Source organism: Vulpes vulpes, chromosome 2 (genome assembly GCF_048418805.1).
Source record: "Vulpes vulpes isolate BD-2025 chromosome 2, VulVul3, whole genome shotgun sequence".
Lineage (NCBI taxonomy): Eukaryota > Metazoa > Chordata > Mammalia > Carnivora > Canidae > Vulpes > Vulpes vulpes.
In genome coordinates, this window is record NC_132781.1 from 47,785,350 (window position 1) to 47,813,071 (window position 27,722).

Sequence of the window (27,722 nt, forward strand, 5' to 3'; positions counted from 1 at the left end):
TATTTCCGCGGGAGCTTCCCTGACACCTTCCTCAAAACCCCACATCATGGTGTTTGCTGTGACCTTTGCTCACCTGGCACATGAGCATTGCCTGGCCAGGCAGCCTGAGGCTCCCAGGAGGGCCAACGCTTGCTTGGGGCCAGGAGGATATGCCCCCCTCACTATGTGAGGCACTCAGAGGCTCCTGCAGTCACCTCCACCTTCCTGCAGGTGCCCCTCCTGCCTCACCCTGGAGTCCTGCCACCAGCGGTATGGACCCTCGAGGGCCTAGGAGCCAAAGGCAGGCCGTGCTGGCTGCACTGGAACTAAGGGCAATACTGGGGAATCCAGACACACAGACAGCAGGACCCCGAGCCAGGCCGAGCTGGTCCAGGAGCCAGACAAAGCCACAGACAGCACGAGGCACAGCCGGGCCCTGGCTCCAGCCAAACCAGGAATGCCAGATGCCAGAACAAGGGCACTGCCTTTGATCCTTCCCCATGAGTGTGGAGCTGGCATTGGCATGTTATTCTGTAGAGCAGCCCACAGGGACCATGCCTACCTCCAGCCCCAGGGCAGCTCAGAAGCGTGGGCAGGGCTGGCCCCAGAGGGTCCAGGCCATGAGCATGAATGGACGGTTAGCTTCAGAGAAGTCCGCTCCCTGGAAAGTTATCAGTCCAGCCTCCCTGTGGCTTCTAGTACTCAGATCACTTGGGAAACTGGACCCCAAGCACCTCCCGGTAGAACAGACCACACACCTCCTGCCAACCCTAGGGACCCCAACGTGTGCTGTCTTCCACAGCTCTCCACCAGCACTGTGCTATGGACACTCAGCAGCCTCTGCTAGGGGCAAACCTGCAATAGCCCAGATGCTGCACAGCCCTGCTGCCCACACAGCCCTCTGCACAGCCTGAGGTCTCAGGTAGGGAACCCCTCCTCTGCCTTGACTACATGGATAATCAGCTCCTGGCAGCAACTCACACAATCAGCCTGGCCTCTGAGGCCAACCAACAAGTCAGTGACTCCCCGGCCATGCATGGGATCTATCATGAGAAGGCAAAGCTGACTCCCTGGAGGAGCCAAGAAGCCAGCGTGCCAGGCACAGATGTCCACCAACCTGGGCAGAAGAACCCACTCCAGCCAGGTCTGAATGACTGAACACTGGTCCTGGCTGTGCGGAGCAGCAGGCATGAGGGGTGGTTGGAGGACAGCACCATGCCCCCAAGTCCAGCTCAGAATGCCCTAGCAACCTGCCAAGATCCATGGCTGCTGAGTCCCAGAGCCTCTCCACATGTGCCCTGGGGCACCCCACAGGAAGACCTCAGGCCCTGGAGAAAGAGGCCACAAAGACGGGACTTCCAGCTGCCCACATGCCAGGCCCTGGAACTTCAGCTGCCTGGTCACTGATCCTGCTCCCAGGAGATCCAGTGAGGGCACCACGAGGAGCAAGCCCAGGACCTGCCGAAGGTGCGACTTCTTCAGGAAACGGGAGCAGTCCTGCCAGCCCTCTCACTCTCCTGAGGAAGAAACACCCTTGGCTTCATATGCTCACTATCCGTTCATTCACTCCTGAATCATTCGTTCAACTCCCAGGCACTGGTGCTGCCTTGAACCTAAAGAGGAAACAGAGATGACCCCTCTCTCCAGGCGCATGCCAAGGGGGAGCCAAGGCAGATGTGAACACTGTTCCATGTGCCAGGGGACCCAAGGGGCAGAGGAGAGGGTGGTCAAGGTGACCTGCAGGACCAAGAGGGCTCATGCGACAACAAAGCCCAACGGCCGGCTGCCTGTTTGAGCACAGCACCCCCCCCACACCAGCTAAGCTTTGGGGGTTCTAGAGGTACAGCAGGGGTGGATCCTGGCTGGACAGATAACCACAGTGCACAGAACTCACTGTCTGCACCATGGCCAGCCTCAGGGCAGTGCCCTGTGGGGAGCTCCAATGCTGCTAGTCCTGGTGGGCACCCCCTTCCTACCTCTGCCACTGCCTCTACCCCTTGCAAGACTTGCCCTTCCTGGCTAGATCAGCCCTCCTCAGCTCCAGTCCAGCCGAGGATGGAGCCCAGGACGCTGAGCAGAGGTATGTACACCCAGCATGCAGCCACCTCTCCTGCCAGCCTGGGAGCTCCCTGGTAATGCCATGAACTCAGAAAACCACAGAAAAGACAGAGCAGCAAGAGGGAAGATCTGGGGCCAGGCCCAACAGCTGGGTACTCTCAGTCCTATGCTCCCACACCACAGACGGGTGGCCAGGCTGTGCAGCTTCCCACCTGCCCCTCGGGTGGCAAATCCCCAGGAAACAAGGAATAACCACAACACTGACTGGGCACCATGGGAAGGAAAGGCCTGGACGCCCCAGGAATAGCTCCCTGGGCCCCTCCGCCTTCCTCTCCACCCTTCCCCATTACATGAGAGATCTCTATACAAATGTGAGAAACTATAGCCCAGCGTTGCATCCCCAACAGTCACCGCCACCCACATGTGTAAGTGGCCTGTGGAGCCATCAGAGTCTAGAGCTCCTAAGAACACTTCCAGAGCTGCCTAAGCTCCTGCTTAGAGCTGACCAGGCTCTGTGGTCTGAAAGAGGGGAGTGTGGCTGGCCCACCAGGGAACTCAGGTCCAGGACGGTTCTTCTCTGGAGAAAAGACTCTCTTGCCACCTCAGGGTAGCTTCAGGCATATAGGACCCCCATGGTGAAAGCAAGGCCCTGATGGGAGCCCAAAAAAGGTCCTATGCCCACCAGCTCCAGATCAGCCCCAGATACCAAGCAGGGTGAATGCAGCTGACCTCCAGGGAATGGGAGATGGAACCCCTGACCAGAGAACAGAAACCACCAACAAGCCTTCATCTTGAGATCTCGTGAGGTGGGATGACAGACCAGGACCAGGCTCCCCATGACCTGCAGAGCCCTAGGACGTGAAGGGCTGGTCCTGGAAGGGCATCCTTGGTTCCTGCAGAGGTGCAAGCGGCCTCAACCACCCTGGTCACCTTCCTCTCCTCCTTGGAAATGTAACAAGAGAAGTCATGACTCAGACTCCAGTGGCCGATCCTTGGGCTCATCAACACGGGTAAGTTAGCCCTGGTCTCAGACACAGGTTCAACAAGCAAAATGAAAAGTGCAGACAACCAAAGGAGCCCAGGAAGAGCCCAGGAAGAGCCAAGGAGGCAGGACTCTTTTCTCCTCAGGGGTCCTGGGAGGGAGCTCTAGCCTTGTGGCAGATTGGAATGAGGGGCTAAGTGCCCTGGTCCACAGGTCTGAGGCCCTTACAAGGGAGGACACAGGTCCATCTGGCCTGGCTTATGCCTGCTCACCCCATCAACCTCCTCCCAGGGTGCCCTGGACCCCTCATCATTTCCCACCACACTGACAGATGGTTTATAGCCCGTTCCAACCAGCTAGGCCTCCTGCCACCTGGGACGGGGAGCTCAGGCCCCAGCAGAGGCCCTTGGGGCCCTTTGGTCAGTGCAGGGGTCCTACCCAGGGCATTCCAAGGCAAAAGGCTGTGAACCAGGATTTCCAGGCTGTAGACCAGAGGTGGTTCGGGAAGAGGTGAGGGGGAGGCCCAGGCTGCAGCTACGTACACAGCGCCGTGGTGAGCCGCTGTGGCTGGTTGTAGTGCACCATGGCCACGCACAGAGTATTCAGGGCCACCACACACAGCACCACCCAGTAGAAGCTCTGCGCCTTCACCATGCGCCGAATGAAGAACCGGAACATCTTCTCCTTCCTACGGAAGTACGACGAGCTCTCCGTCTTCCCGCTCTTGAGGCTGGCACGGGCAAAGGGGGATCCTGGGGGAAGAAGGGGTCACTGAGGACACACTCTCCCTCCACAGACGTGTGCCTCATGGACACGCTTCCCCGCCCATCTCAGAACTCTCCCATGGGCACCTGTCCTAGCCCGGGCCTAGCCCAAGGCCCAAGTCCTGGTTGCAGGCACCATGTGTGTCAGACCCTGTGTGCTACTGGCATTTAGCTGATGACCCCTACACATCCAGTGAAGGGTCTTGACCGCAATCCCATGTCACAGATGAGGGGACCAAGAGCCTTGTCCCCATAGTCACTAGGCTCCTAATGGCCTCAGCACCCCAGGCCACCTTCCAGCAGCCCCAGCCATCCCAACCCCTCTGTGGGCCTCCCTCTCTCTTCAACTCGGATCAGCAACCACTGCCTACCTATTTTTTAATTTTTTAATTATTTAAATATTATTTAAATTTCTATAATTTAAGTATATAAATATAAAACATTAAAATATATTGTTTAATTTTAAAAAATATTTTATTTATTTGAAAGAGAGAAAATACAAGCAAAACAGTACAAGCAGGGAAGCAGCAGAGAGAGAGGGAGAGGCAGGCTCCCCACTGAGCAGGGAGTCTGACATGAGGCTCAATCCCAGGACCCTAGGATCATGGCCTAAGCAGAAGGCAGACACTTCACTGACTGAGTCATTCAGGAGCCCTGGCCACCTATTCTTAAGTACTTTTATTAGAACGCAGCCAAGCTCCCTGGTTTGCCTCTGGTCCACGGCGGCTGTCCTGGTGCAGAGGCAGAGGGGAGGCAGAGACACAGCCTCACATGGTCTCTGGAACATTTGCCTATGAAGCTACCACAGCCTCCCCATGCCTCCATGTGCATAATCCCTCTGCTCTGCCGTGACAATAAATGTGAGATGCTTCCCACTGCCAGTTTCTTTCCACAGCTGGCTGCTCCTCAGCTTCACACTTGGACTTTGATGGCACCTCCATAAAACACCCTTCTGTGGGTGCTCCTTCTGAAATATGGTCATCGGCCCCCCAGCAATAATCACTACTCACACCATCTGCCCCCATATTGGCTTGTTGACCTGTTCTGTGCCCTGCTTCCAGACCAGACCACACATTCTGTGAGGATAGGAGAGGACAAGGCACTCACTTCAGCCCCACGTACTCCTTGACAAATGAGCCAAGGGTGGGTGGTGAGTATGCATGGCTGTCTCTCAGCATGGGCTTCAGGTCCCCAGATGAGGGTGTGGAGTATGTGTGTGTGTGTGTCCTGCGATGTCCTATGGACATGCACATACATGTGTGTGCGCACCCAGACTTCTGGTAGCACACTAATAGCATTTTGGGACTAGTATCCTTGAATTCACTGAAATGAGAACAGGCCCTGAGGTCTTTGGAGAGACTTATCTGTATGCTGACCAGCTGCATGGGTGGGGAGATGCTATGTACAGCAGCCCCAAACACAGAAAGTAGGCCCAGAGGACAGGATCCATCAGCCAGCCCTCTGAGGACCCTCACAGTGCCCTAGATGCCAGACCTCATCTATACCCATGGAAGACATGGCCCCATCACAGCCTCCTGAGAAACCAGGACACAGCCTCACAGTCTATGTCCAGCCACCAGCCACTGCCAATTAGTCAGAGTGACCTCATTCAACAAAACCTCTTGGCCAGCCTTACTAAGGGCTGCAAAGTGCCAAGGCCACAGCCAGACACACCTACTCCCTCCTCAAAAATGGCAGTAGGGCCCCAAGGAAGGCAGGCAAGCAGCCCCGACAAGGAGAGACCACATGTGCAGAGCCATGCACAGGTCCACCTGGAGAACCCACAGGCTCAGATGTCCCAACACTTCCTGAGATATTTAGAAATGAAGTCACACACATACACTGCAGAGCACATACCCACACCCTGACCACCTCACTGTCAAACACACAACCACTCATGGAATCATACAGGGACACACTTGTGAGCACACACAGGATCACTCTGGGAAGGAAAGTAAAGGGGACATGTGACTCACATGAACCACTTTGTGCGTACACATATAGCCAGCGAGACAAGCAGCAAGTTCTCCAGGGGAGGCTCCATGGCCATCCCCACCTGGCTCACTGGACCTGCCCAGTAAGAACCAGTGAGCCCTTGCCATGCAAAAGGCCTCACAGGAATGCTGCCCTACCACAGCTTCTGACCCCCCAGCCCACCCAAGCCCACATGTAAACCACCACACAGCTTCACCTGTCAAGGCAAACCCAGTGATGTCTGCAGCCACAGTTGTGTAAAACCACGCACCCCTGCTTAGCTTTTGAAGGCCCGCCCATCCCCTCACAGCGCACTTCAAGGGATGGGATGGGGAGCGAGAGCCCCGGCACTGCACAAGGTGCTCCCTGCTCTGTCCCGAGGGAGAGGTGTTTCTACACACATGCCATGGCACAACTAAGGATAGAGACCTGCAGCCTCCTGGCCTCCACTTGGTCAGGGAACAGGGAGATACAGGCACACACCACACAGGCACTGCGTCTCTGGAGACAGGTGCAGGCCCCGGAGGACAGCCTTTCCCAGCAGGCAGCCAGTGTGTGCTCAGCTCAGCTCTGGACAGTGAGTCCGGCCCAGCTCTTTGGTGAAAGCAGGGGTCCACCGTGTACACGGACACACGTCATGTCAGAACTGTAGCTCTGGGAGGGAAAACCGTGAGAGACTAGGACTGCTTTTCCTCACATTGCGCGTTTTCCATATTTACCTTAATCAGTGTATATTCTTTATAATCAAAAGGCTTATTTCAAGGAAAAGAACGTATCATCAAGCTAGAAGAAATCAAGAATCAAATCAACCTGTGAATGACAGCAGTTAAACATGAGTGAGAATGATGTTCGACTGAACGCAACATCTGGATCTTTCCCTCATGTCAAAAGGGAGTTCATTAGTTAACGTAAAATCTATGCTGGCCCTGTACCCATCCCTTCCACAAACATATACAGTCTTGTGTCAGGCCCTAAGCGGCAGTGAGAAGACAGAAGGACTAAGATCCATCCCTGCCCTCAGTGACCCCACTAGAGGCCCGTGAAGAGACGGAGGAGAAATGTGCGTCTCCTTCCTGCTCAGCCGTTACACTCACCAGCATGGGATGATGAAAGTGATGTTCAACAACAAGCCACAGAGACACAAGCCCTGTCCCCCCTGCCCTGGGCACACAGCTTTCTACCTGTCACACAGCCTAGAGAGTCCTCACTCAAACACAGATGGCAGGTAACCTGGACCTCGCGGGTTGGGTAGGAGTCAATGGACGATGGCATGGGGGCTGGCACATGGGGCCTAAGCAACAATGCTGGCGACAGGGTGGATGGAGGGGTGACAAGCCAGTGCCCGAGACACGACCGTGCTTGGACATATGGACAGATGGAGAAGGTGTCTTTCCTCTCTCTCCAGCCCATGCCCAACCTGTCCCCAACCAGCCCCCAACCAGCCACTGCTGAGGTCTGAGGCCCGGCTGGGGACCCCAGAGGAAAAGTAAGCAAAATCCCAGGGACGGAAGTATAGCACCAAACCTATCAACAGAAAACTGAAAGGAGAGACTTTCTGGAGAAAAAAGTAAATTCCCTTCAGCAGATGAAAGGAAATGAGCTTCTGTCTTAAAACCCTGAAGAGTCCTGAAGGACAAGCATAAGCTGTGTTCAATGAGGGCAGAAACCGTGAGGGACACAGGGTGAGACAGGAGCCAAGTGGAGATGGGACCAAAAATACTGGGATTCCAGGTGCAAAACCAAAAAGGAGATGAGCTCATTACACCAATGGGAAGGCACTCTGTGAGGGGTAAAGGAAGGCTCCTGACCCTGCCAGCAGGGGTGAGGCCAACAGCACAGAGCAGGAGGAGGCCGCACAGAGGAGCACCCGGGAGAGCAGAGGCTGTGGAAGCTGCAGGACAGGGCCTCTGAAACCAACCCCATGCGCGAGAGCAGCCGCCTCTGCGAGGGCGGCAACCATAAGGACCAAGGGTTCTGGAGTAGCAGCCATAGAGACTGAGGACAGCCCAGGGCCACAGTCCTCAGACAGGGAGGGAGAGGGAGTGGGGCAGGAAGGGGGAGGCAGAGCAGGTCATATCTTGACTTTTGGGGCACACAGGGGCAGGCTGATGGCAAATAGAGCAAGTCCCTCACGGACTGGATGGTGAATCCTGTCACTAAGGACACAAGACCCCATAGTGAAGAAGCTCCAACCACGGGCGCGGGGGGAGGGGGGGGGAGCGCAGTGAGCAGGGCCGATAACTGAACTGGATGCAAAGTGCAGAGCCTGCGGTCTAGGCCAAGAGAGGCCACCACGCAGGCATCAGGCAGAGGGGCGGCACTGCCTCTGTGTCCTCGCAGGTAAAGAAGAGACAAAGAACAGGTTGCACGTTTGGAAGAAATTGGGAAAGTAATAATAAAGTCAATCAAAATAATGTAGAACTTGATGAAGATCCAAGTGGATGTCATGACATTTAAGACAGGAAGTGTAAAATCGGGAGATTTTATGTGATAGTCAAGGCCTATCAGGTATGTGTGATCCAAATTTGTAAACCAGACCACAGCCTGCCAAGCAGAGAAGAACAAGAGCAATGTGGCAGGTCCAGGCCCCAAAGGCCCAAACCCTCACCACTGGGTGTTTCCCTGCCCCACAACAGCCTCTCCATCTAGCCCCCCGGCCCCCCATGGGCTCTCTGTCCAGCCCCGCAGTGTGCCCCCCGCCCCCCCACAGCCTCTCTGTCTAGCCCCCCGGGTGTGCCCCCAGGCCCCCTCCACAGCCTCTCTGTCCAGCCCCCCAGGTGCGCCCCCCACACTCCCAAGCCCTCTGTCCAGCCCTGACCCCTGGGGGAGTGAGTCTCCCCCAACTACACGTTGGGCGGCACACCCCGTGTGCTCGCCTTCAGAAAGCACCCAGACCCCGAGGCTCCCGCGCCTCCTTCCCTTGGGGCCCTGCAGCGTCTCCCCTCCACACACCCTCCAGTGGTCCTCACCTCCCATGACCTCCCCACCCGTGGCACTGAGCCCCCAGCCTCTCCAGCCACACAGGCCTCTCTGACGGTCTCCACCTGTGCTGCTCCCTCCTGCTTGTTGCCGGAATGTTCTGACTTCCTCGCTTCCTTCAGCTTGACCCAGAGGCAAGGACTCTAACTGTCCCCGAGGGTCCTTCCGAGGCCTTTCTCATTAAACGCCCAAGCCCCTTAGCCCTCCCAGCCCTTCTCAACTCTGCCCTTTTCCGGGGGTGATGCGCTGCATACATTTCCTGTTATTTTGCTTGTGATCTGATGCCACCCTGGAGGAAAAACCACGAGAGGAAGGGGCACTGTCATCCTGATCAATGCTGTTGCCCCAGCATCGGGAATAGTGACCCACACACCATGGGCTCATAATAAATCTGCTGAGAGAATGAATGAACACACGGTGACAGCTGAACACAGGACAGATGAAGAGAATGATGAGAAAAGTGCAGGTGACTCTACAGAAATGAGTGTGAAACGCTGAAAAAATGGAAGATTTCCTCACAAAGCATGATTTATAACACTGGTTCAAGTTTCTTTTAATTTTGGGTTCACAGTTTTATCTCACCTCTGAAGAACACATTGGCTAGATGTTATTAAATTATTCTAAGCCATAGAAAAAGACTTTAAAAAATCATTCCAATTATTGCTACAAAATCAGAATAAAAACTAGGTAAACTCGGTATTTAAATATAACTACGTGATAAATCTGTAAAAATTGTAACAAAAGTCCGATCCACCACACACATTAGCCTCTTATTAATTAGCAAACACAAACCACCCAAAAGAAAAATGAACAGGATATATGAAGAATCACCAAAACCCAGATTCAAATGGGAAAATTGACGTTTAAAAAGAGACTCACAAATCACTGGTAGTGAGTGAAATGAGAACGGCAGTCCTAAAGAAACATCGTTTTATTATCATCAAAGTGGCGTCAAGCCAGCAGACATCACACGTGGCTCTGGCACGGACTGGAGGGGGCATGCTAGGAGTGAGGAGCCACTGCAGGGACAGAAGCCCTCGGAAGGAAGCGCAGGTGCTTACAGGGTTCAGTTTTCACGATGAAGATAAAACAATCTAAAAATAAATTAATGGCCATGGACAGAGAGCAGCCCAACGATCTATAGTGACCCCACAGAGCACCATGCAGCCGCTGCTGAGGTCGAATGACAGTCAGGCTTCTGGGGGTGTGGTCTCCAGCTCGTACTGAGAATCCATGTGAAAACACTTCTGTAACATGCAAAGGTCTCAGAACTCTACATGCGTGTATGTGCACGTGCATGTGTGCATTTATGTGAGAAATGGGTAGGTCCCAAGCTACTGACAGGTGCTCAGTGGGCCTGAATGAGAAAAAAAAGAGGAGATAGATAGATGATGACTGGCAGGTGATGAATCAATAGATACACAGATTGATAGATGATTGATGATAAGTGATACATAGATTGGTAGATGGAAAGAGACACAGGACATGGATAGATTGATAGACACACAAGTAACTGTGCTCGTAAGTGTGACCATGCCAGGAGAGCAGACCTTGACCGTGGTGCACTCACTGCTGGAGACCAACACCAGCTGCACAGTGAATGACCCGGTGCCTCAGTGAGCTGCTCCCTGCCACCCACACCCTTCTCCAACTGCTGAGGCAGAGACCCCCAGAACATGTAGTAACAGGGTGCTTGGTGGGAAACGCCTGGCATACCAGCCACGGGATGGAAACCAAAGCAGCTCCGAGTGATGAAACTAACCACTGTTGTTCTTCCACTGTTAGAGATGCAGACGGAGCCAGAGGCCCAGGAGCACGGATGGCAGGCAGGGGCTGGGAGAACCTTTCAGTCCCCATGGTAGGGGGGACCATGATTTATATGTATGGACATGTGGACCATTGTCCACACAGGGGTGGCATAGCCAGGGGCAGCAGCAGTGGGCAGGGGAACTTCTAGGAGCTGTACATACTCCCCCTCACTGGCTGCAGGAAGGAGAGTGGGACACACACAGCAGGGCAGAGGGTGCTCTCCCTGCTGCCAGGAGCCTGGATGCAGGAGGAAGGCAACGAGGGACCCTGAGGGCTGGGGAGCCCAGGGGACAGGCAGGAAGCCAGGTGCATCCTCTATACCCCATCCGGACAGACACCACCCAGCTAGAAGGACTCAGGGACTCACCAACAGCACAGAGGTCAGGAAACCGGTCCTCTCCCTCCTCGGCATGGATCAGGTCATTCCGGCTCTTCTTCGTGGCTGCTCTCTTCAACACTGCTTTAAACAACGGTGGGGAGAGGGGACGGCATGAGCCAGTACAAAGTGACCCCCTCAGGGCTGGGCTGTCCTTGAGCTGAGGGTGAGTCCGTCTTCCGGGGTCCCCCATCCTGGCCCCTAGGAGCCCCTCTGGGTCTTTAGAGCAAAAGGGACAGGGATTTGCAGCGGAATCCCACCTTCCTTTTCTCCACACTGCTGCCAGAGGGAAGCCCCAGCTCCCAGGGAGATCAGGCCAAGGCCAGAGCTGCAGCCAGTCATCCAGCAGCCCATACAGCAAGGCCAGGTGGGAGCAGGGACCAGTCAGGCCTGCGGAGGGGCCAGCGCAGACCAGTTAAAGCTCCAGCTGCAGGTTCTACAGAGGCAATGGCAGACATGGCCAACCTCTCTGGCCTCTGCATCGATGTAAAAAGAGGACAGCCTTCCCGCCACTGAGGCTGTGCTAGTAGCCTGACTGGTGACTATGGCCACACTGGCCGCCCTGGTCTCAGTGGCCCCAGACTGCCAGGAGTCCTTTCAGGGCTGCATGGGAGCCCTATCATCCTGAGCCCTGCAGACAGATGCAGCTTGGCTTAAACCTGATGGAAAGCTTCTAGAAGCTGCAGCGCCCAACAGAACTTTCTACAATGATGGAAATGATTTACATCTATAGTGACCAACATAGTAGCCTCGAGCCCCATCTGGCTATGGGACACTTGAAATGTGGTGGGTGAGCCCGAGGAACAGGACTTTCACTTGTATGTGACTGCAGCGCACTTACAAGTACACTGGACAACACAGCTCTCGGGACCATACTGTGGGCACGGGCTCCTCTGGGTCCCAGGCTGACACTTTGCAGGTGTCTGAGCCCCCCAGCAGCTGCATGCACTCTGGTCCATTGCACACAAGCCCCCAGGAGCACGCACTGACCTCCAGATAGGGTTCCACCCAGGACCGTGCATGATGTGACAGATGGCATCAAGAGCATCATGCATCGCCCATGCGAGCATGCACACACATCTTGCTAACAGCAGTGACAGTGGTCACCTACCATCCAGGGGGGACTTCTCCTCCGCATTCTTGTCCTCCTCAGCCAGCATGACTTCCTCTGCGAGTGACACATAGCCTCAGGTTGAAGCCTTCCCGTCCCTACCCCCAACCGGGGCTCGCTACCCAGAAACACACAAAGATGAAGGTGCCCCTCTGCTGCAGGATCTCACCTTCTCAGCCCTAATAGCTCCAGCAGCCTGTGGGGCTCATGGCAGAGCATCTCCTACTAGGACAGACGCCCTCTACATGTCCCGCAGACAGTGCCCTGAGGGGGGCCTGGCCTATTTCCATGTTCCCATCACCCTCCCCGCCCCAAGAGCAGCCATCCCACTAGGTGACAAAGCACAGCAGGTGCCCCATATGGAGGAAGGAATGCTGGTCTGGGGCGGGGCGGGGCGGGGAGGGGGTTAGTCAGAACCCCAGGGCATGGAGCACAGGGCAGGCTCACGTCAAGGGCAGGGCACTGGAGTCTGACAGGCAGAAACTAGCCTTCGGCTGGGCCAGGCCAAAAGCCTCCATTACAAAGGCCAGCGTCCCCAGAGCCACATAAGAACACACCTCAGACGTCTCAGCACCCCTCCCCTACTCTGGCGTCACCCTCCCCAGGGCCCTGACAGTGGGGGGGCCACAAAAATAGCAGCAGCCCTTGGTGCTCACCGGCTTTGAAGATCCACTCCAGGTACCCGTTGAGCTCCCGCTCGATCTGCTGCTGGCGGCGGAGCTTCAGGAACGCCCGGCGGTTCTCCACCCTCTCACGCTCCTTGGCAAACTCTCTGCATTGTGCAGGGGCCGGAAAAGTAAGCAAATCAGGTTAGTGTGAGCACAGCTACCAGCCCCACGACACAGAGGCAGACGGGGCCAGGAGGCCACATCACCACAGCCTCTGCCAACCTGACCCCTCCTTCCTCAGATCCTCCCGCACAGGGACAGCACTTCAGCCCCCAGAGCGGGTGCCAGAGACAAGGACAGGCCAAGGGCACACCCTCCGAGGCTGGGTCCTGCCGTTGGCCATCCCACAGAGAACTTCTGTGCGAGAACTGCCCAGAGGACTGGCACTTTGCTTCTTCTGCTGGTTCAGACCCGGAGCCCTTGCTGGGAGGGGAAAGGCTGACAGGAATGGAGCCAGAAGGGACTGGATGGGGGTGAGCCAGGCACGGAAGGAAAACATTCCAGAGCCCCTGCAGCCACCTCAGCCAAAGCTGCAAGGCTCACAGTGACCAGGAGAGAGATCTCTGCCCACCTTCATCCTCAGCACCCCAGCCCAGCCTCCCAGCCCAGCCTATAGGCTCCTACAGGCACATGAGAACACCCCAGTACCCATGCACACATGCACCCTGTGTCCAGCATGGCAAGCCTCTCAGCCCAGGCTTGGGACAAGACCAGGTCCCCAAAGGACAGATGGGCACACCCACACCAAAGCAGTGATGTCTGTTCTCAGCTGAATAACTATTTCTCCTCCAGAAGAGGCAGCTTTTGGGCTTAGAGCCCAGCAGGCCACACAGCCGCAGTAAGAAAGAGAGAGCTTGGCTCTGGCCAGCACTGACCCAAGCCCATGACCAGTGTCTACCAGGGCCCGAGCTATGGCAACCCTGGCAACGAGAGGAGCCAGCTCCTGCCTGGACCTCTCATCCCTCCCAAGCCCCGAATCTGCAGTGACACAGGGCGCCTCCCTTCTGTCCAGGCTCTCTGCCTTAGCCTGATGAGGGCAGGCGGGCCAGGGGTGCAGGGGTAGCACAGTGACACCGCTTGAGTCTGTCTACGAGCCCCCAGCAAAAAAAACGCTGCAGCCATCTCTGCCTTGCACAGAGCAGCCACTTCTTACATGGCAGCCAACAGCCTGTCCTCCCTGGGCCTCAGTCCTCACTGTTAGGAAAAGCCACAAGAGAAATTACTGACCCTGCTCCTCCCAGATGCTTTGGGGATGACAGCCTGTGGCATGAAGGAGCACAGGGCTTGTGCCCTCCCAGTCCTCCCAGCAGCTCCTGCCCAGAGTCCACAGAGCCATGGCTGAACCGAGCCTGCACGGTAAGCTTTCCCCGAGTCTGGTTCTAGAGGCCGAGTCTAATTACTGCAGCCTGGAGTGCAGCCAGCATGGGGCCCACAGGCAAGGCACTGACTAGGGGCCTTGCCGTGCCCAAGCCTGCCCACACCTGAAGGAGAATCCGGGAGTCCCTCTGCTGGGCCTGGATGGCCAAGGGAGGGCTCAGCTGAGACTAATTGGGAAAACCATCCCACATCACCCCATCCTCAGAGGCCAGGATGCTCACAGGTGGGAAGAGGCTGGGAAGCCACAAAGTTCATGGCCCTGCTCAGTGAGGAGCCACCCAGCCTCAACCCCTCAGTCCTTTCTGCACATTCTTCAGGGTAAGCCGCACAAAGCCACCCCAAGCAGGCTGCTCTCCCAACTCACCATGAACCCACTCATGTTCCTACCACCTCCCCACTGTGCACTGTCCTCAGCACAGAGCCCACGCTCCACACAAGACTGCCGTCTGCCAGCCCCAGCACCCTCTCCCCTCCACACCTTCTGGTTCCAGCTCTAAGCACCCTTGCAGCACACATTGTGTCCTTCTGGGTAGCCCAGAGCCTCTACTCCAGCTCTTCTCTGCCTGGGACACCCTTTCCCCTCCTTTGCTACATTCACTGCTGGTCTCCCTTTGGGTCTCAATGTAAATGCCCTCTCCTGGGCATTCTCTGAGCCCCAGGCCTCCTCTGGATTCCCTGTGCAGCTCAAATCATGCAATTCCATCAGACGAGAAGTTCTACATGCATCCACTGGGCTGTGGGTTTGCCTGTCCCTATGGAGGTGCTCGGAAAGACATGCCAGTGACATACCACTTACAGGACAGGATGGAGGCTAAGGACACATTCCAGAGTCAAAGCAAGCAGGCCTTGGCCTCCATCCATTGTCCTCTCAATGGCTGTTCCTTTCTAGGCCCTGTGGATCTACCAGGCTCTCCCCGAGCCTACCTCAGAAGCCCTGGACCTGAACAGGAATCTTCAGGGTGGGCAGGATGGAGATGTTCTTCTCCAGCCTTACAGGGAGTATGATACCAAGGTGGTGACAGAGCACAGACCAAGCCTTCCCTACACAGCTTCCCCAGACTGGTGGAAGTGGGGGAATCCCCAAACACCAGCCCCATGTGCCCCTAAGCACCAGCATGTCTGTAGCCAGTGGCCCCACTGTGGGGTCAAGAACCACCTCCCTTCAGGAAGGAATCCCAACCCCTCACCCTCTCTGGTTCTCTCCTGTAGGAGCTCAGCACAGAAAGGTATCTGGAGAGGAGGAGCAAGCCAGGGGCCAAAGCTAGGGTGGGGATCCCAGTGACCACTATAGACAGGATATAGGTCTGCTCCCCACTCTCCACTCTACCAGGGAGGATCCTCTAGGCACCAGGGCTGCCAGCAAACCCCACCATGGACCCCAGTGAGATCCAGGAGCATCCCCTCCACCATCATCAGGGGCCAAGGTGAAGGCCAAGGGTGAGATGGAGGTAAGGAGGCCAAGAGAGAGTCAGCATAGTAGCACAGAGGAAAGGCTGGCCAGAGCTCAGGATAGTGGGAGTGGCCACCACAAAGGGTGGCCATGAGGCAAGGCCAGGCCCCGACATCACACATGCCCCTGTCTGACTCTACCACCTGTCCCCTTAGCCTGAGAACACAGAGGGGCAGGCAGGCAGCACACAAGCCCACAGGGCCTCTTACCCTGAGAGCACACCCAGCACCAGGTTGAGCATGAAGAAGGAGCCAATGATGATGAGAGGGATGAAGTAGAGCCAGTTCCAAGTGTTGCCAGCTGCATCATTTGTCTGCAAGCAAAAAGGAGATGAGGAAAAACAGGTGGACAAGACACATAGCCTGGGCTGTAGATGTGCCCTTAACCCCTCCTCAAAAACTTGGCAGGGCCTAGGCAGGGAGAATTCAGATATTGGGGGGTCCAGGTAGGGCCCACATGAGATCTGCCTGCTCTTGCCCCACAGAGCTTTCTTTGGAGCTGTCTTGGAGCTCTCAAAGAACCAAGGACAATTAGCACTCCTGGTCACTGCCCAACAAAGCTAAAAAGCTAAGGAATTGTTCCAGGGAGCCAAAGACTTCCAAGATACCTGGAAGGCTGCATGCCTGGCCTCCGCTTAGATACCTTCCTCATTCTTCCCAGGCTACTGGACATACAAGTCAGCTCTAAAGACATTTCTCTTGAATGGGGCCCACAGGCCCCAGGCCCAAATCTAATCTGTCTATAGTAGCTTCCATAGCTCAGAGGCAGTGAGCCCTATGCCATATTTCCCCCATATCAAGAGCAAGCCTACAAGTTCCCCAGGAACAGTTTTTACCATGTGCCTGGCTTAAGCCAGAAGCCAGCACTCATATATGATCCAAAAACAGAATGCAAGGAAGGGCATCTCCCAAATCTTTTGACTTTTATATAGCCTGGTCTCATGATATGATACCAAGTGTCCAATTTTTAACTGAAACTCATTTGCTATGCCAAGAACCAGGAAAACCACAAACTGAATGAAAAAAGATAATCAATAGATGCCATGATGGTTAATTTTATGTGTCAACTTGACTGGGCCATGGGGTCTCCAGATATTTGGTCAAATATTATTCTGGGTGGTTCTGTAAATGTGTTTTTAGATGAGATTAGCATCTTAATGATAGAGTAAAGCAGATTGCCTTCCATAAGGTGGTAGACCTCATTCAATCAGTTGTCTGAAGAGACAAAAAATAATAATAATAATAACTACCCTCCAAGTAAGAGGAAATTCTCTAGTAGACTGCCTTCAGATTTCATCTGCACCATTGGCTCTGTTGGGTCTCCACCTGCTGGCTTTCAGACTAGAACCATAACACCATCTCTCCCGGGTCTTGAACCTGCCAGCCTGAACTGCAGATTTAGATTTACCAACCTCCATAATCACAAGAGCCAATTTCTATTAATCAATTGGTCAGTCTCTCTCTTCACACATATCTATGTATGCACACATACATATATACACATCTTACTGGTTCTGTATTTCTGGAGAACCCTGACTGGTGCATATTGCCAACACTAAGATGACAGAGATGAGAAAAGTATCAGACAAAGACTTTAAAGCAGCTATCATAAAAATGCTTTAAAGAGCAATTATGTACACAGTTGAAACACACTCAAAAATAGAAAGTCTCAACAAAGAAATAGTATCAGCAGACAAGTAGAAGATATAAAGAAGAACCAAATGGAAAACTTAGAACTGAAAACCACAATAATCAAAATAAAAATCTAAATGGAAAGGCACAGCATCAGAATGGAGAAGGGGGAAAAAATCAGTGAACAGTAAAAGGGAACAAGAGCAGTTACCTAGTCTGATACGCAGAGAGAAACTGGATTTAAAAACAAAAACAAACAAGAAAATCTCAACAACCTGTGGGACTATTAACAAAAGATCTAACATTCATGTCCTCAGAATAGCAGAATACAGGACAAAGAGGAGAAGGCTGAAAAATACTCACAGACCTAAAGACAAGAACAATAACTAGAAAACTCCTAAAAAGAAAATACAGAAGTGAAGCTTCATGACTTTGGATTAGGTAATGAATTCTTAGCTATAACACCAAAAGCACAATGGTGAAAATAAAAATAGAAATATGAGGGCAGCCCGGGTGGCTCAGCGGTTTAGCACCACCTTCAGCCCAGGGCCTGATCCTGGAGATGTGGGATCGAGTCCCACATCGGGCTCCCTGCATGGAGTCTGCTTCTCCCTCTGCCTGTGTCTCTGCCTCTCTCTCTCTCTCTCTCTCCCTCTCTCTCTGTGTCTATGAATAAATAAATAAAATATTTTTAAAAAATAGAAATATGAGACTTCATCAATTTAAAAATCATTTGTACTTCAAGTGACACCATCAAGAAAGTGAAAGGATAACCCACAGAATATGACACAATATTTACAAATCATATATCTGATAAGGGTCTAGCATCATAATATAGAGAGAAAAATTACAGATCAATAAAAAAATGACAAATTAACCAATTTTAAAATGGGAAGAGAATCTGAATATACATTTCTCCAAAGAAGACATATAAGTGGTGCAATAAGCACATAAAAGATGCTCAATATCATAAGTCATTAGAGAAAATGCAAATCAAAGCCAAAATGAAACACCACTTCACCACTTCACTTCATGGTTGTTTGGTTAAATTTAAAATTAAATTTTAAGGACAGCCCGAGGTGGCTCAGTGGTTTAGCGGTGCCTTCCGCCCAGGGCCTGATCCTGGAGACCCGGGATCGAGTCCCACGTCAGGCTCCCTGCATGGAGCCTACTTCTCCTTCTGCATGTGTCTCTGCCTCTCTCTCTCTCTCTCTCTCTCTCTCTCTCTGTGTGTGCCTCTCATGAGTGAATAAAATCTTTTTAAAAAAAATAAATTTTAACAGGAAACAACAGGTGCTGTTGATGACGTTGAATAAAAGGAGCACTCATGCGCTGTTGGTAGGAATGCAAACTGGTGCAGCCACTGTGGGAAAGAGCATGGAGGTTCCTCAAAAAGTTAAAAATAGAACTACCCTACAATCCAGCAATTGCACTACTAGGTATTTACCCCCAAAATACAAGAACACTAATCCAAAGGGATATAAGCACTCCAATGTCTATTGCAGCAGTATTTACAATAGCCAAGATATGGAAACAGCCCAAGTGTCCACTGATGGATGAATGATAAAGATTATACACATGCAACGCACACACACATACACACACTCAATGGAATACTATCCAGCCATAAAAAAGAATAAAATCTCTCCATTTGCCACAACACGGATAGAGAGTATTAAGCTAAGTGAAATAAGCCAGTCCAAGAAGACAAATACCGTATTATTTCATCCGTATGTAGAATTAAAAAAAACAAAAACAAAACAAATGAGCAAATTAAAAAAAAAAGAAACAGAAAGACAAACCAGGAAACAGACTCTTAACTTACTATATTGTACACCTGAAACTAATAAAACACTGTAAAGAAAATAATAGAAATCACTTATATCATGAATGAATAAATGGATGTTTTAAAATTAAATTTTAATTTTACTAGGATGCTTAAAATTAAAAAGACAGATGATAACAAGTGTTGATGAGACTGTGGAGGATTTAGAATGCTTGTGCACTCCTGGTAGGATATAGGGTGCTGCAGCCACTGTGGAAATCAGTCTGGCAGCATCTCAAAAGGTTACACACAAAGTTACCGTATGAGCTAGCAATTCTATTCCTAGGCATATACCTAAGGGAACTAAAAACATATTCCACACAAAAACTTGTACATATTGGTTCATAGTAGCATGATTCATAATGTAAAAAAGTTGAAACAACCTAAATTTTCATCAGGGCATATCTGCTTAATGAAATCATATTTGATAATCAAAGCAATGAGATACTGATACTTGCTACAACATGGATGGACCTTAGAAACACAAAAGTCCACATATTATATGATTCCATTTATAAGAAATGTCTGGAATAGACTAATAGAGACAGAAATGTATTAGTGGTTACCAAGGGCTAGTGGATGGAAGAATGAGGAATGACTGCTAATGGACACAGGGTTTCTTTTTTGCTTGACAAAAATCTTCAAAAATTAGATAATGCTGATGGCCACACAACCCTGTGAACATACAAGAGTCATTAACTTTATACTTTAAAGTGGTGAATTTTATGGTATATGAATTATATCTCAACAAAAGTGTTATTTAAAAAGAAATCCATGAAAGAAATCTCTAGACTTAGATTGCATAATTTGTACCAATGGTACCAAAATGTATCAGTTCTCTACAAAAGAAATAATACCACTTACATAAATCTCTTCTAGAAAATGGAAGAGATAGAATTACTTCCTAATTAATTTCTAAATCTTATATTGCCCTCATACCAATACCAAACAAAGACAATTCAAAAAAGGTGGAAATTACAGACCAAAAGAACTCATGAATATAGATACCAGAATCCTTAATGAAATATTAACAAATAGAACTAAGGAAAATATAAAGATAATTATACATGATGATTAGATGGAGTTTATTCCTGTTTACGCTCAAGCTGTTTCAAAATTCAAAAGTCAATCAGTATAATCCACCATATTACAGGCTAAAGAAAAAAATCACATTATCATATGCAGAAAAAGTATTTTACAAAATTCAATACCCATGCATGATAGAACCCCTCAGAAAAGTAGGAATAGGGGAACTGCCTCAGTATGATAAAGGGCATCTACAAAAAACAAAAAAAAAACAAAACAGAAAAACTTGCAGTTAATTTTATATTTAACAGTTAAAAACTGAATGCTTTTTCCCTAGGATTAGGAGCAGAGAAATATGTCTGCTCTCCCCATTCTTATTCAACATAATGCTAGAAGTTTTGGCCAGTGCAATAAGGCACAAAAAGGAACTAGAAGGCATACAAATGTATGCAGGACTTGTATGCTGAGAACTACAAAATGCTGATTAGAGAAATCAAATATAATCTACATAAATGGAGAGCTATACCATTCTCATGGATTGGAAGACCCAACATTGTAAAGATGTCAATTCTCCAAAATAGAATAAAACAGGAAAGATCAGTCTACCTGCTTTAAAAGATTTACTCTACAGCACAGCTACAATAATGAAGGTTGCATAGTATTGGTAGAGAGGGACACATAGATCATTGGAATAAAACAGGCCCACACAGGGCATCTACCTGGCTAAGTCAGTGGAGCACGCAACTCCTGGTCTCACGATTTTGAGCTCAAGCCCCACGCTGGATGTAGAGCTTGCTTTCAAAAGGAAAGAAAAAGAAAGAAACAGACCCACACGAAATACACCCAACTATTTTGGCAGAGGTGCAAAAGCAAGTCAATGGATGAAACATAGCCTTTTCAACAAGGGGTGCTAGAGGAACTGGACATTCATAAGTTCAAAAAAAGTGAAGGAGGGCAGCCCCGGTGGCCCAGCAGTTTAGCGCCGCCTGCAGCCCAGGGCATGATCCTGGAGACCCTAGATCGAGTCCCATGTCAGGCTCTCTGCATGGAGCCTGCTTCTCCCTCTGCCTGTGTCTCTGCCTCTCTCTCTGTCTCTATGAATGAATAAATAAAATCTTTAAAAAAAAAAAGTGAAGGAAGGGAAGAAGGGAGGGAAAGGGGGAAGAGAAAAAGAGAGAATCTAACCTAAACCTACCACTTTATACAAAAATTAACTCAAAATGGATCATGGACTTGCATATAAAATGTAAAAAAAAAAAAAAAAAAAGCAAGAGAAAATCTTCAGAATTTAGGACTACACAAAGAGTTCTTAGACTTGACCACAAAAGCCCAATCCAAAAAGGCAAAAATTGATAAACTGGACTCTATCGAAATTTAAAATGCTTGCTCTGTTAAAAAAAAGAAAAAAAGAAAAAAGAAAACTTGTTCCGTGAAAGATCAGGTGAAGGGTATACGTCAAGGCCATGCAGTCAATGACTAGGAAAAATATTTGCAAAACACATATCTGAAAAAGAACTAGTTTCTAGAATATATAAAAACTCCACAGCAAAATAACAATCCCAACAGCGGAGGAGGCAAGATGGCAAAAGAGTAGGGGTCCTCCATTCATCGGGTCCCACAAACTTGCCTAGATAACCTTCAAAACACCCTGACCACCTATGAATTCAACCTGAGACATAAAGAGAGAAGAGCTGGGATGCTACAGAGAGGAAAGGATCGCTTCTGATAAGGTAGGAAAGCCAAGAAGAAAGTAGGGGAGGGGAGCCCCGGGGAGCCGGGCAAACCGGCAGGAAAGCCAAGCTGCAGACAAGTGGGAACTTTAAAAATCCACGCCTGAGTCTTCCCTGACTGGAAAGTGCTCAGCAGGGACGTAGGGGCAGGCAGAATCGCAGGAGGGGCAGTCAAGCCGCAAGATTCCCAGACACACTGTAAGACTAGGGGCCTAGCCCCTAGGCCTAAGACCTAGGCCGGTGCGCCCCGGGAGACCGCGGTTTGGCGCTCCCAGGGAGCTCTTAGCTCCGGAGCTGGAGATCTGGACGCCGCCTTTTTTTTTGTTTTCTTTCTTCCCCCCCCCCCCCCCCCCGCTGTTCACCTGGGAGCGGCAGGGCCTCCGGGGAACAAAGGCCTCACGGAGTAAACTGCTCCCACCGAGCCCGGCACCTAGTAGGGGCGGGGCAGCTCTGCCAGGTACACACACCTGCGAGGCAGCGCAGCAGGCCCCTCCCCCAGAAGCCCAGCTGGAAGGACGGGGAAGAGCAAGTCTACTGACCAAGCAGCACTGGCAAGCTCCAGGACTCACGGAATAGTATACAGAACTAGAGGTTTTGTTCATTACAATTCATTTATATTTAAGGTTAAATTTTTCTAATTTTTTTTCTCTTTTCCTGCCTTAACTACTATATTTTACCAACTCTTCATTTTTAACCTTTTTCCTTTTTAGCTTTAATATTTCTACAATTACATGTCTTAGGTATATTCTTCATTTTTATATTCCCTTCAACATACTCAATTTAATTTTGGTAGATACATGAGTCATGAGTTTTTGTTTTTTGTTTTTTGTTTTTCTGTCTCATTTTGTTTTACATGGTGGAAGTTAGTACCTTTTAACACACAGACCACAATACACCCAGAACCAAGTGGAACACTGAGTTGGTTCATTCTGTGAAACTATATTCTCTCTTCCTTCCCATTCTGCCCCCCTCTTTTATCTTGTTTATGCTCTTGTGGTCAATGTTGGGGCTTTATATAAGTTTTACTGCTTTATATAAATTTGGAAATGAGCATTTTCTAACATACAGAACAAAATACACTCAGAACCAAGAGGATCACCCTCTAGGTTCCCTTGGGGAGACTATACTCTCTCTCCACCACCACTTCCTCAGCACCCCCTTTTTTCCTTTGTTTTTTGTTTTTGTTTTTTAAAAATTTTTTAACGATTATTTATTTATTTATTCATGAGAGAGAGAGAGAGAGAGGCAGAGACACAGGTAGAGGGAGAAGCAGGCTCCATGCAAGGAGCCCGATGCAAGGCTTGATCCCGGGTCTCGATCTCCAGGATCACGCCCTGGGCCAAAGGCAAGCGCTGAACGGCTGAGCCACCCAGGGATCCCCCGATTTTGTTTTAAAATTTATCACTATAGTAGTCCTTTTGTTTTATTTTGTTCTGTTCTTCTTTTTCTTTTACTTTCTGGAATCAGAAATCTGGAATTTTCTGGAATCTGGAATTTTCTTTGGAATCATCTAGGGTGTATTTTACTTAGGTCATAGTTGATATTTTTGACTCTGCATGCTCATACAGCCACTCTACACTGACAAAATGACTAGAAGGAAGAATTCACCACAAAAGAAAGAACAGGAAGTAATACTCTCTGCCACAGAATTACTGGATGTGGATTTAAATATCATGTCAGAGATACAATTCAGAAGTACAATTATAAAATTACAGGTGGCTCTGGAAAAAAGCATAAAGGACTCTAGAGATTCTCTTACTGCAGAATTGAGATCTAATCAGGCTGAAATTAAAAATATTTTAAGTGAGATGCAGTCTATACTGTATGCTCTGACTGCTAGGGTTAATGAAGTGGAAGAGAGAGTGAGTGACACAGAAGAGAAGTTGATGGAAAGGAAGGAAGCTGAGGAAAAAAGAGAAAAACAAAACAAAAGACCACGAGTAAAGGCTTCAGGAAATAAAGGAAAGCTCGTGAGGGAAGAATATTCATCTTATTGGAATCTCAGAAAAGGCATATATATATAGAGAGAGAGAGCGAGGACCACAAGTATATTTGAACAAATCATAGCTGAGATCTTCCCTAATCTGAGGAAGGAAATAGGCATTTGGATCCAAGAGATAAAGAGGAACCCCCTCCCCAGAAAAGTCAACAAAAACCATTCAACACCTCAGCATTTAATAGTGAAACTTGCAAATTTCATATATAAAGAGAAAATTCTTTTTTTTTTTTTAGAGAAAATTCTTAAAGCAGCTTAAGACAAGAGATTTTAAAACATTATGAACAGGTATATGCCAACAAATTAGGCAATCTAGAAGAAACAGATGCATTTCTGGAAACCTACAGATTACCAAAACTGAGACAGGAAGAAATAGAAAACCTGAACAGGCCAATAACTAGCAAGGAAATTGAAGCAGTCATCAAAAACCTCCCAAGACACAAAAGTCCAGGGCCAGATGGCTTCCCAGGGGAATTCTATCAAACATTTAAAGAAGAAATAATACCTATTCTACTAAAGCTGTTCCAAAGGATAGAAAGAGAGAGAATACTTCCAAACTCATTTTATGAGGCCAGCATTACCTTGATCCCAAAACCAGACAAAGACTTCCACCAAAAAGGAGAATTATAAACCAATATCCCTGATGAACACGAATGCAAAAAGCCTCCAAGATACTAGCCAATAGGATCCAACACAACATTAAGAAGATTATTCAGGGATCCCTGGGTGGCTCAGTGGTTTAGCGCCTGCCTTTGGCCCAGAGCATGATCCTGGAGTCCCGGGATTGAGTCCCGCATCGGGGTCCCTGCATGGAGCCTGTTTCTCCCTCTCCCTGTGTCTCTGCCTCTCTCTCTCTGTGTCTCTCATGAATAAATAAATAAAATTTTTGAAAAAAAGATTATTCACCATGACCAAGTGGGATTTGTCCCCAGGTGGTTCAACACTCATAAACAATCAATGTGATAGATCACATCAATAAGAGAAAAAACAAGAACCATATGATCCACTCAATAGATGCAGAGAGAGCATTTGACAAAATATAGCATCCATTCCTGATCAAAACTCTTCAGAGTGTAGGGATAGAGGGAACATTCCTCAGCATCTTAAAAGCCATCTATGAAAATCCCACAGCAAATATCATTCTCAATGGGGAAAAACTAAGAGCTTTCCCCCCACTACAGGGATGTCCACCCTCACCACTATTATTCGACATAGTGCTAGAAGTCCTAGCCTCAGCAATCAGACAACAAATAGAAATAAAAGGCATTCAAATTGACAAAGAAGTCAAACTCTCCCTCTTCGCCAATGAAATGATATTGTACATAGAAAACCCAAAAGAGTAGCACCTGGGTGGCTCAATGGTTGAGCATCTGCCTTTGGCTCAGGTCGTGATCCTCGGGTCCTGGGAACCTACAGGGTTCCAGGCATCAGTCTCCACAGGGAACCTACTTCTCCCTCTGCCTATATCTCTGCCTCTCTCTCGAATAAATACATAAATAAATAAAATCTTTTAAAAAAAAAAAAGAACACCCAAAAGTCTCCACCACAAGATTGCTAAAACTCATACAGCAATTTAGCAATGTGGCAGGATACCAAACCAATGCACAGAAATCAGTGGCATTTCTATACACTAACAATGGGATAGAAGACAGAGAAATTAAGGAATCAATCCCATTTACAATTGCACCCAAAACCATAAGGTACCTAGGAATAAACGTAACCAAAGAGATAAAGGATCTCCACCCTAAAAACTACAGAACACTTCTGAAAGAAATTGAGGAAGACATAAAGAGATGGAAAAACATTCCACGCTCATGGATTGGAAGAATAAATATTGTGAAAATGTCTATGCTACCCAGGGCAACTTACACATTCAATTCAATCCCTATCAAAATACCATGGACTTTCTTCATGGAGTTGGAACAAATAATCTTAAGATTTATATGGAATCAGAAAAGACCCTGAATAGCCAGAGGAATGCTGAAAAAGAAAACCAAAGCCTGGTGCATCACAATGCCGGATTTCAAGCTGTATTACAAAGCTGTGATCATTAAGACAGTGTGGGCCTGGCACAAAAACAGACACCTAAATCAATCGAACAGAACAGAGAACCCAGAAATGGACCCTCAGCTCTATGGTCAACTAATATTCGACAAAGCCAGAAAGACTATCCACTGGAAAAAGGACAGTCTCTTCATTAAATGGTGCAGGGAAGCTGGGCAGCCAAATGCAGAAGAATGAAACTGGACCAGTCTCTTACACCAGACACAAAGATAAACTCAAAACGGCTTAAAGATCTAAATGTAAGACAAGAATCCATCAAAATCCTAGAAGAGAACACAGGCAACAACCTTTTTGAACTTGGCCACAGCAACTTATTGCAAGATACATCTATGAAGGCAAGGGAAACAAAAGCAAAAATGAATTATTAGGACTTAAGTTAAAAAGCTTCTGCACAGCAAAAGAAAACAGTCAACAAAACTAAAAGACAACCTGCAGAATGGGAGAAGATATTTGCAAATGCCACATCAGATAAAGGGCTAGTATCCAAGATCTAGAAAAAACTTATTAAACTCAACACCCAAGAAACAAACAATCCAATCATGAAATGGGCAGAAGACATGAACATACATTTCTCTAGAGAAGACATACACATGGCCAACAAGCACATGAAAACACGCTCCACATCACTTGCCATCAGGGAAATACAAATCAAAACCTCAATGAGATACCACCTCACACCAGTGAGGATGAAAATTAACAAGACAAGAAACAAAAAATGTTGGAGAGAATGTGGAGAAAGGGGAACCTCTTGCACTGTTGGTGGGAATGCAAACTGGTGCAGGCATTCTGGAAAACTGTGTGGAGATTCCTCAAAGAGTTAAAAATAGAGCTATCCTATGACCCAGCAACTGCACTACTGGGTATTTACCTCAAAGATATAGATGCAGTGAAACACGGGGACACCTGCACCCCAATGTTCACAGCAGCAATGTCCACAATAGCCAAACTGTGGAAGAAGCCATGATGTCCTGGACACATGAATGGGTAAGAAGACATGGTCTATATATACAATGGAATACAATGGAACTCAATGAACGTTAAGCAAACTGTAGAGTCCACCCACACCACAGAAGACTGCTAGGGATCAAGGGGAATCAACTGCTGACACACAGTAATCTGCGTGAATCCCCAAAGAATCATGTGAGTGAAACGAAGTCAACACCAAAAAGTTACAGAGACTATGGTTTCATTTACGGGACCTCCTTGAAATTGCAGATATGGCCAAAAGATCAGTGATTAACAGGGATGGACGGGGTAAGAGAGAAGTGGGTGCAGCTACAGGAGGTTACGCAGGGATCCTGCTGGGATGGAAGGTTCTCGGTCTCCACCGTGCCCACACCAGCATTCTGGTGGTGATACTTCTGCAGATTATCACCATGAGAGGACACAGGAGATCTCTTGACAGATTTCCTACAACTGCACATAAACCCTGAATTATCTCAAAGTTTAGGTTTACAAAAACAGCCAGTCCTCAAGTCTCCCTCGCTTACCTGCCACTACCCCTCCCGGGAAACCCCGGGAAAGAGCTGACTCTCTCCGCTGCCCTCATTCCATCTCCTGCACGTTCCAAGGTCCTACCCCCATTGCTGACACTGCTCTTGTCAAGTTTAGCAGCATCTTTCTCGACCTCTCAGAGACACCTGATCCTGGTTGATCGCTTTCTGAAAACTTTTTTCCTTAGCTCTGCTTCCAAGACAAGCTCATGGTATTGTACTTACCCTGCCTCAAAGGCTCCACCTTGGTCTCTCTGCCAGCTCCTTTTTTCCTGCTCAGCTTCTGAACGCTAGAACTTCCCTCCACAGCCAAGTTGGAGAGGGCTCAGTCTTTGGCCTCCTTTGCTTCTCTTTCTACAGCCCTACTGGGCCAATCATCTCCCATAATGTGGAACACCATCCGTGACCTCAGGCAGACACTCTCAGCCCT

The 27,722-nt window shown here is 49.3% G+C and overlaps 1 protein-coding gene across 7 annotated transcripts in view; it reads right to left on the reverse strand.

Annotated features, from left to right (window-relative positions):
* CACNA1B (calcium voltage-gated channel subunit alpha1 B) overlaps window positions 1–27,722 on the reverse strand; it is a 197,129-nt gene that overhangs the window by 123,077 nt on the left and 46,330 nt on the right. For 5 of the 7 annotated variants that reach the window (XM_072747977.1, XM_072747975.1, XM_072747974.1 and 2 more), the window contains exons 7-11: window positions 15,737–15,840; window positions 12,689–12,804; window positions 12,033–12,089; window positions 10,913–11,005; window positions 3,562–3,771 (exon numbers count right to left, since the gene is read on the reverse strand). In XM_072747977.1, coding sequence (XP_072604078.1) covers window positions 3,562–3,771; window positions 10,913–11,005; window positions 12,033–12,089; window positions 12,689–12,804; window positions 15,737–15,840 — 580 coding nt within the window. The remainder of the gene's footprint in view (window positions 1–3,561; window positions 3,772–10,912; window positions 11,006–12,032; window positions 12,090–12,688; window positions 12,805–15,736; window positions 15,841–27,722) is intronic. The other 2 variants (XM_072747976.1, XM_072747973.1) reach the window with 1 other exon arrangement.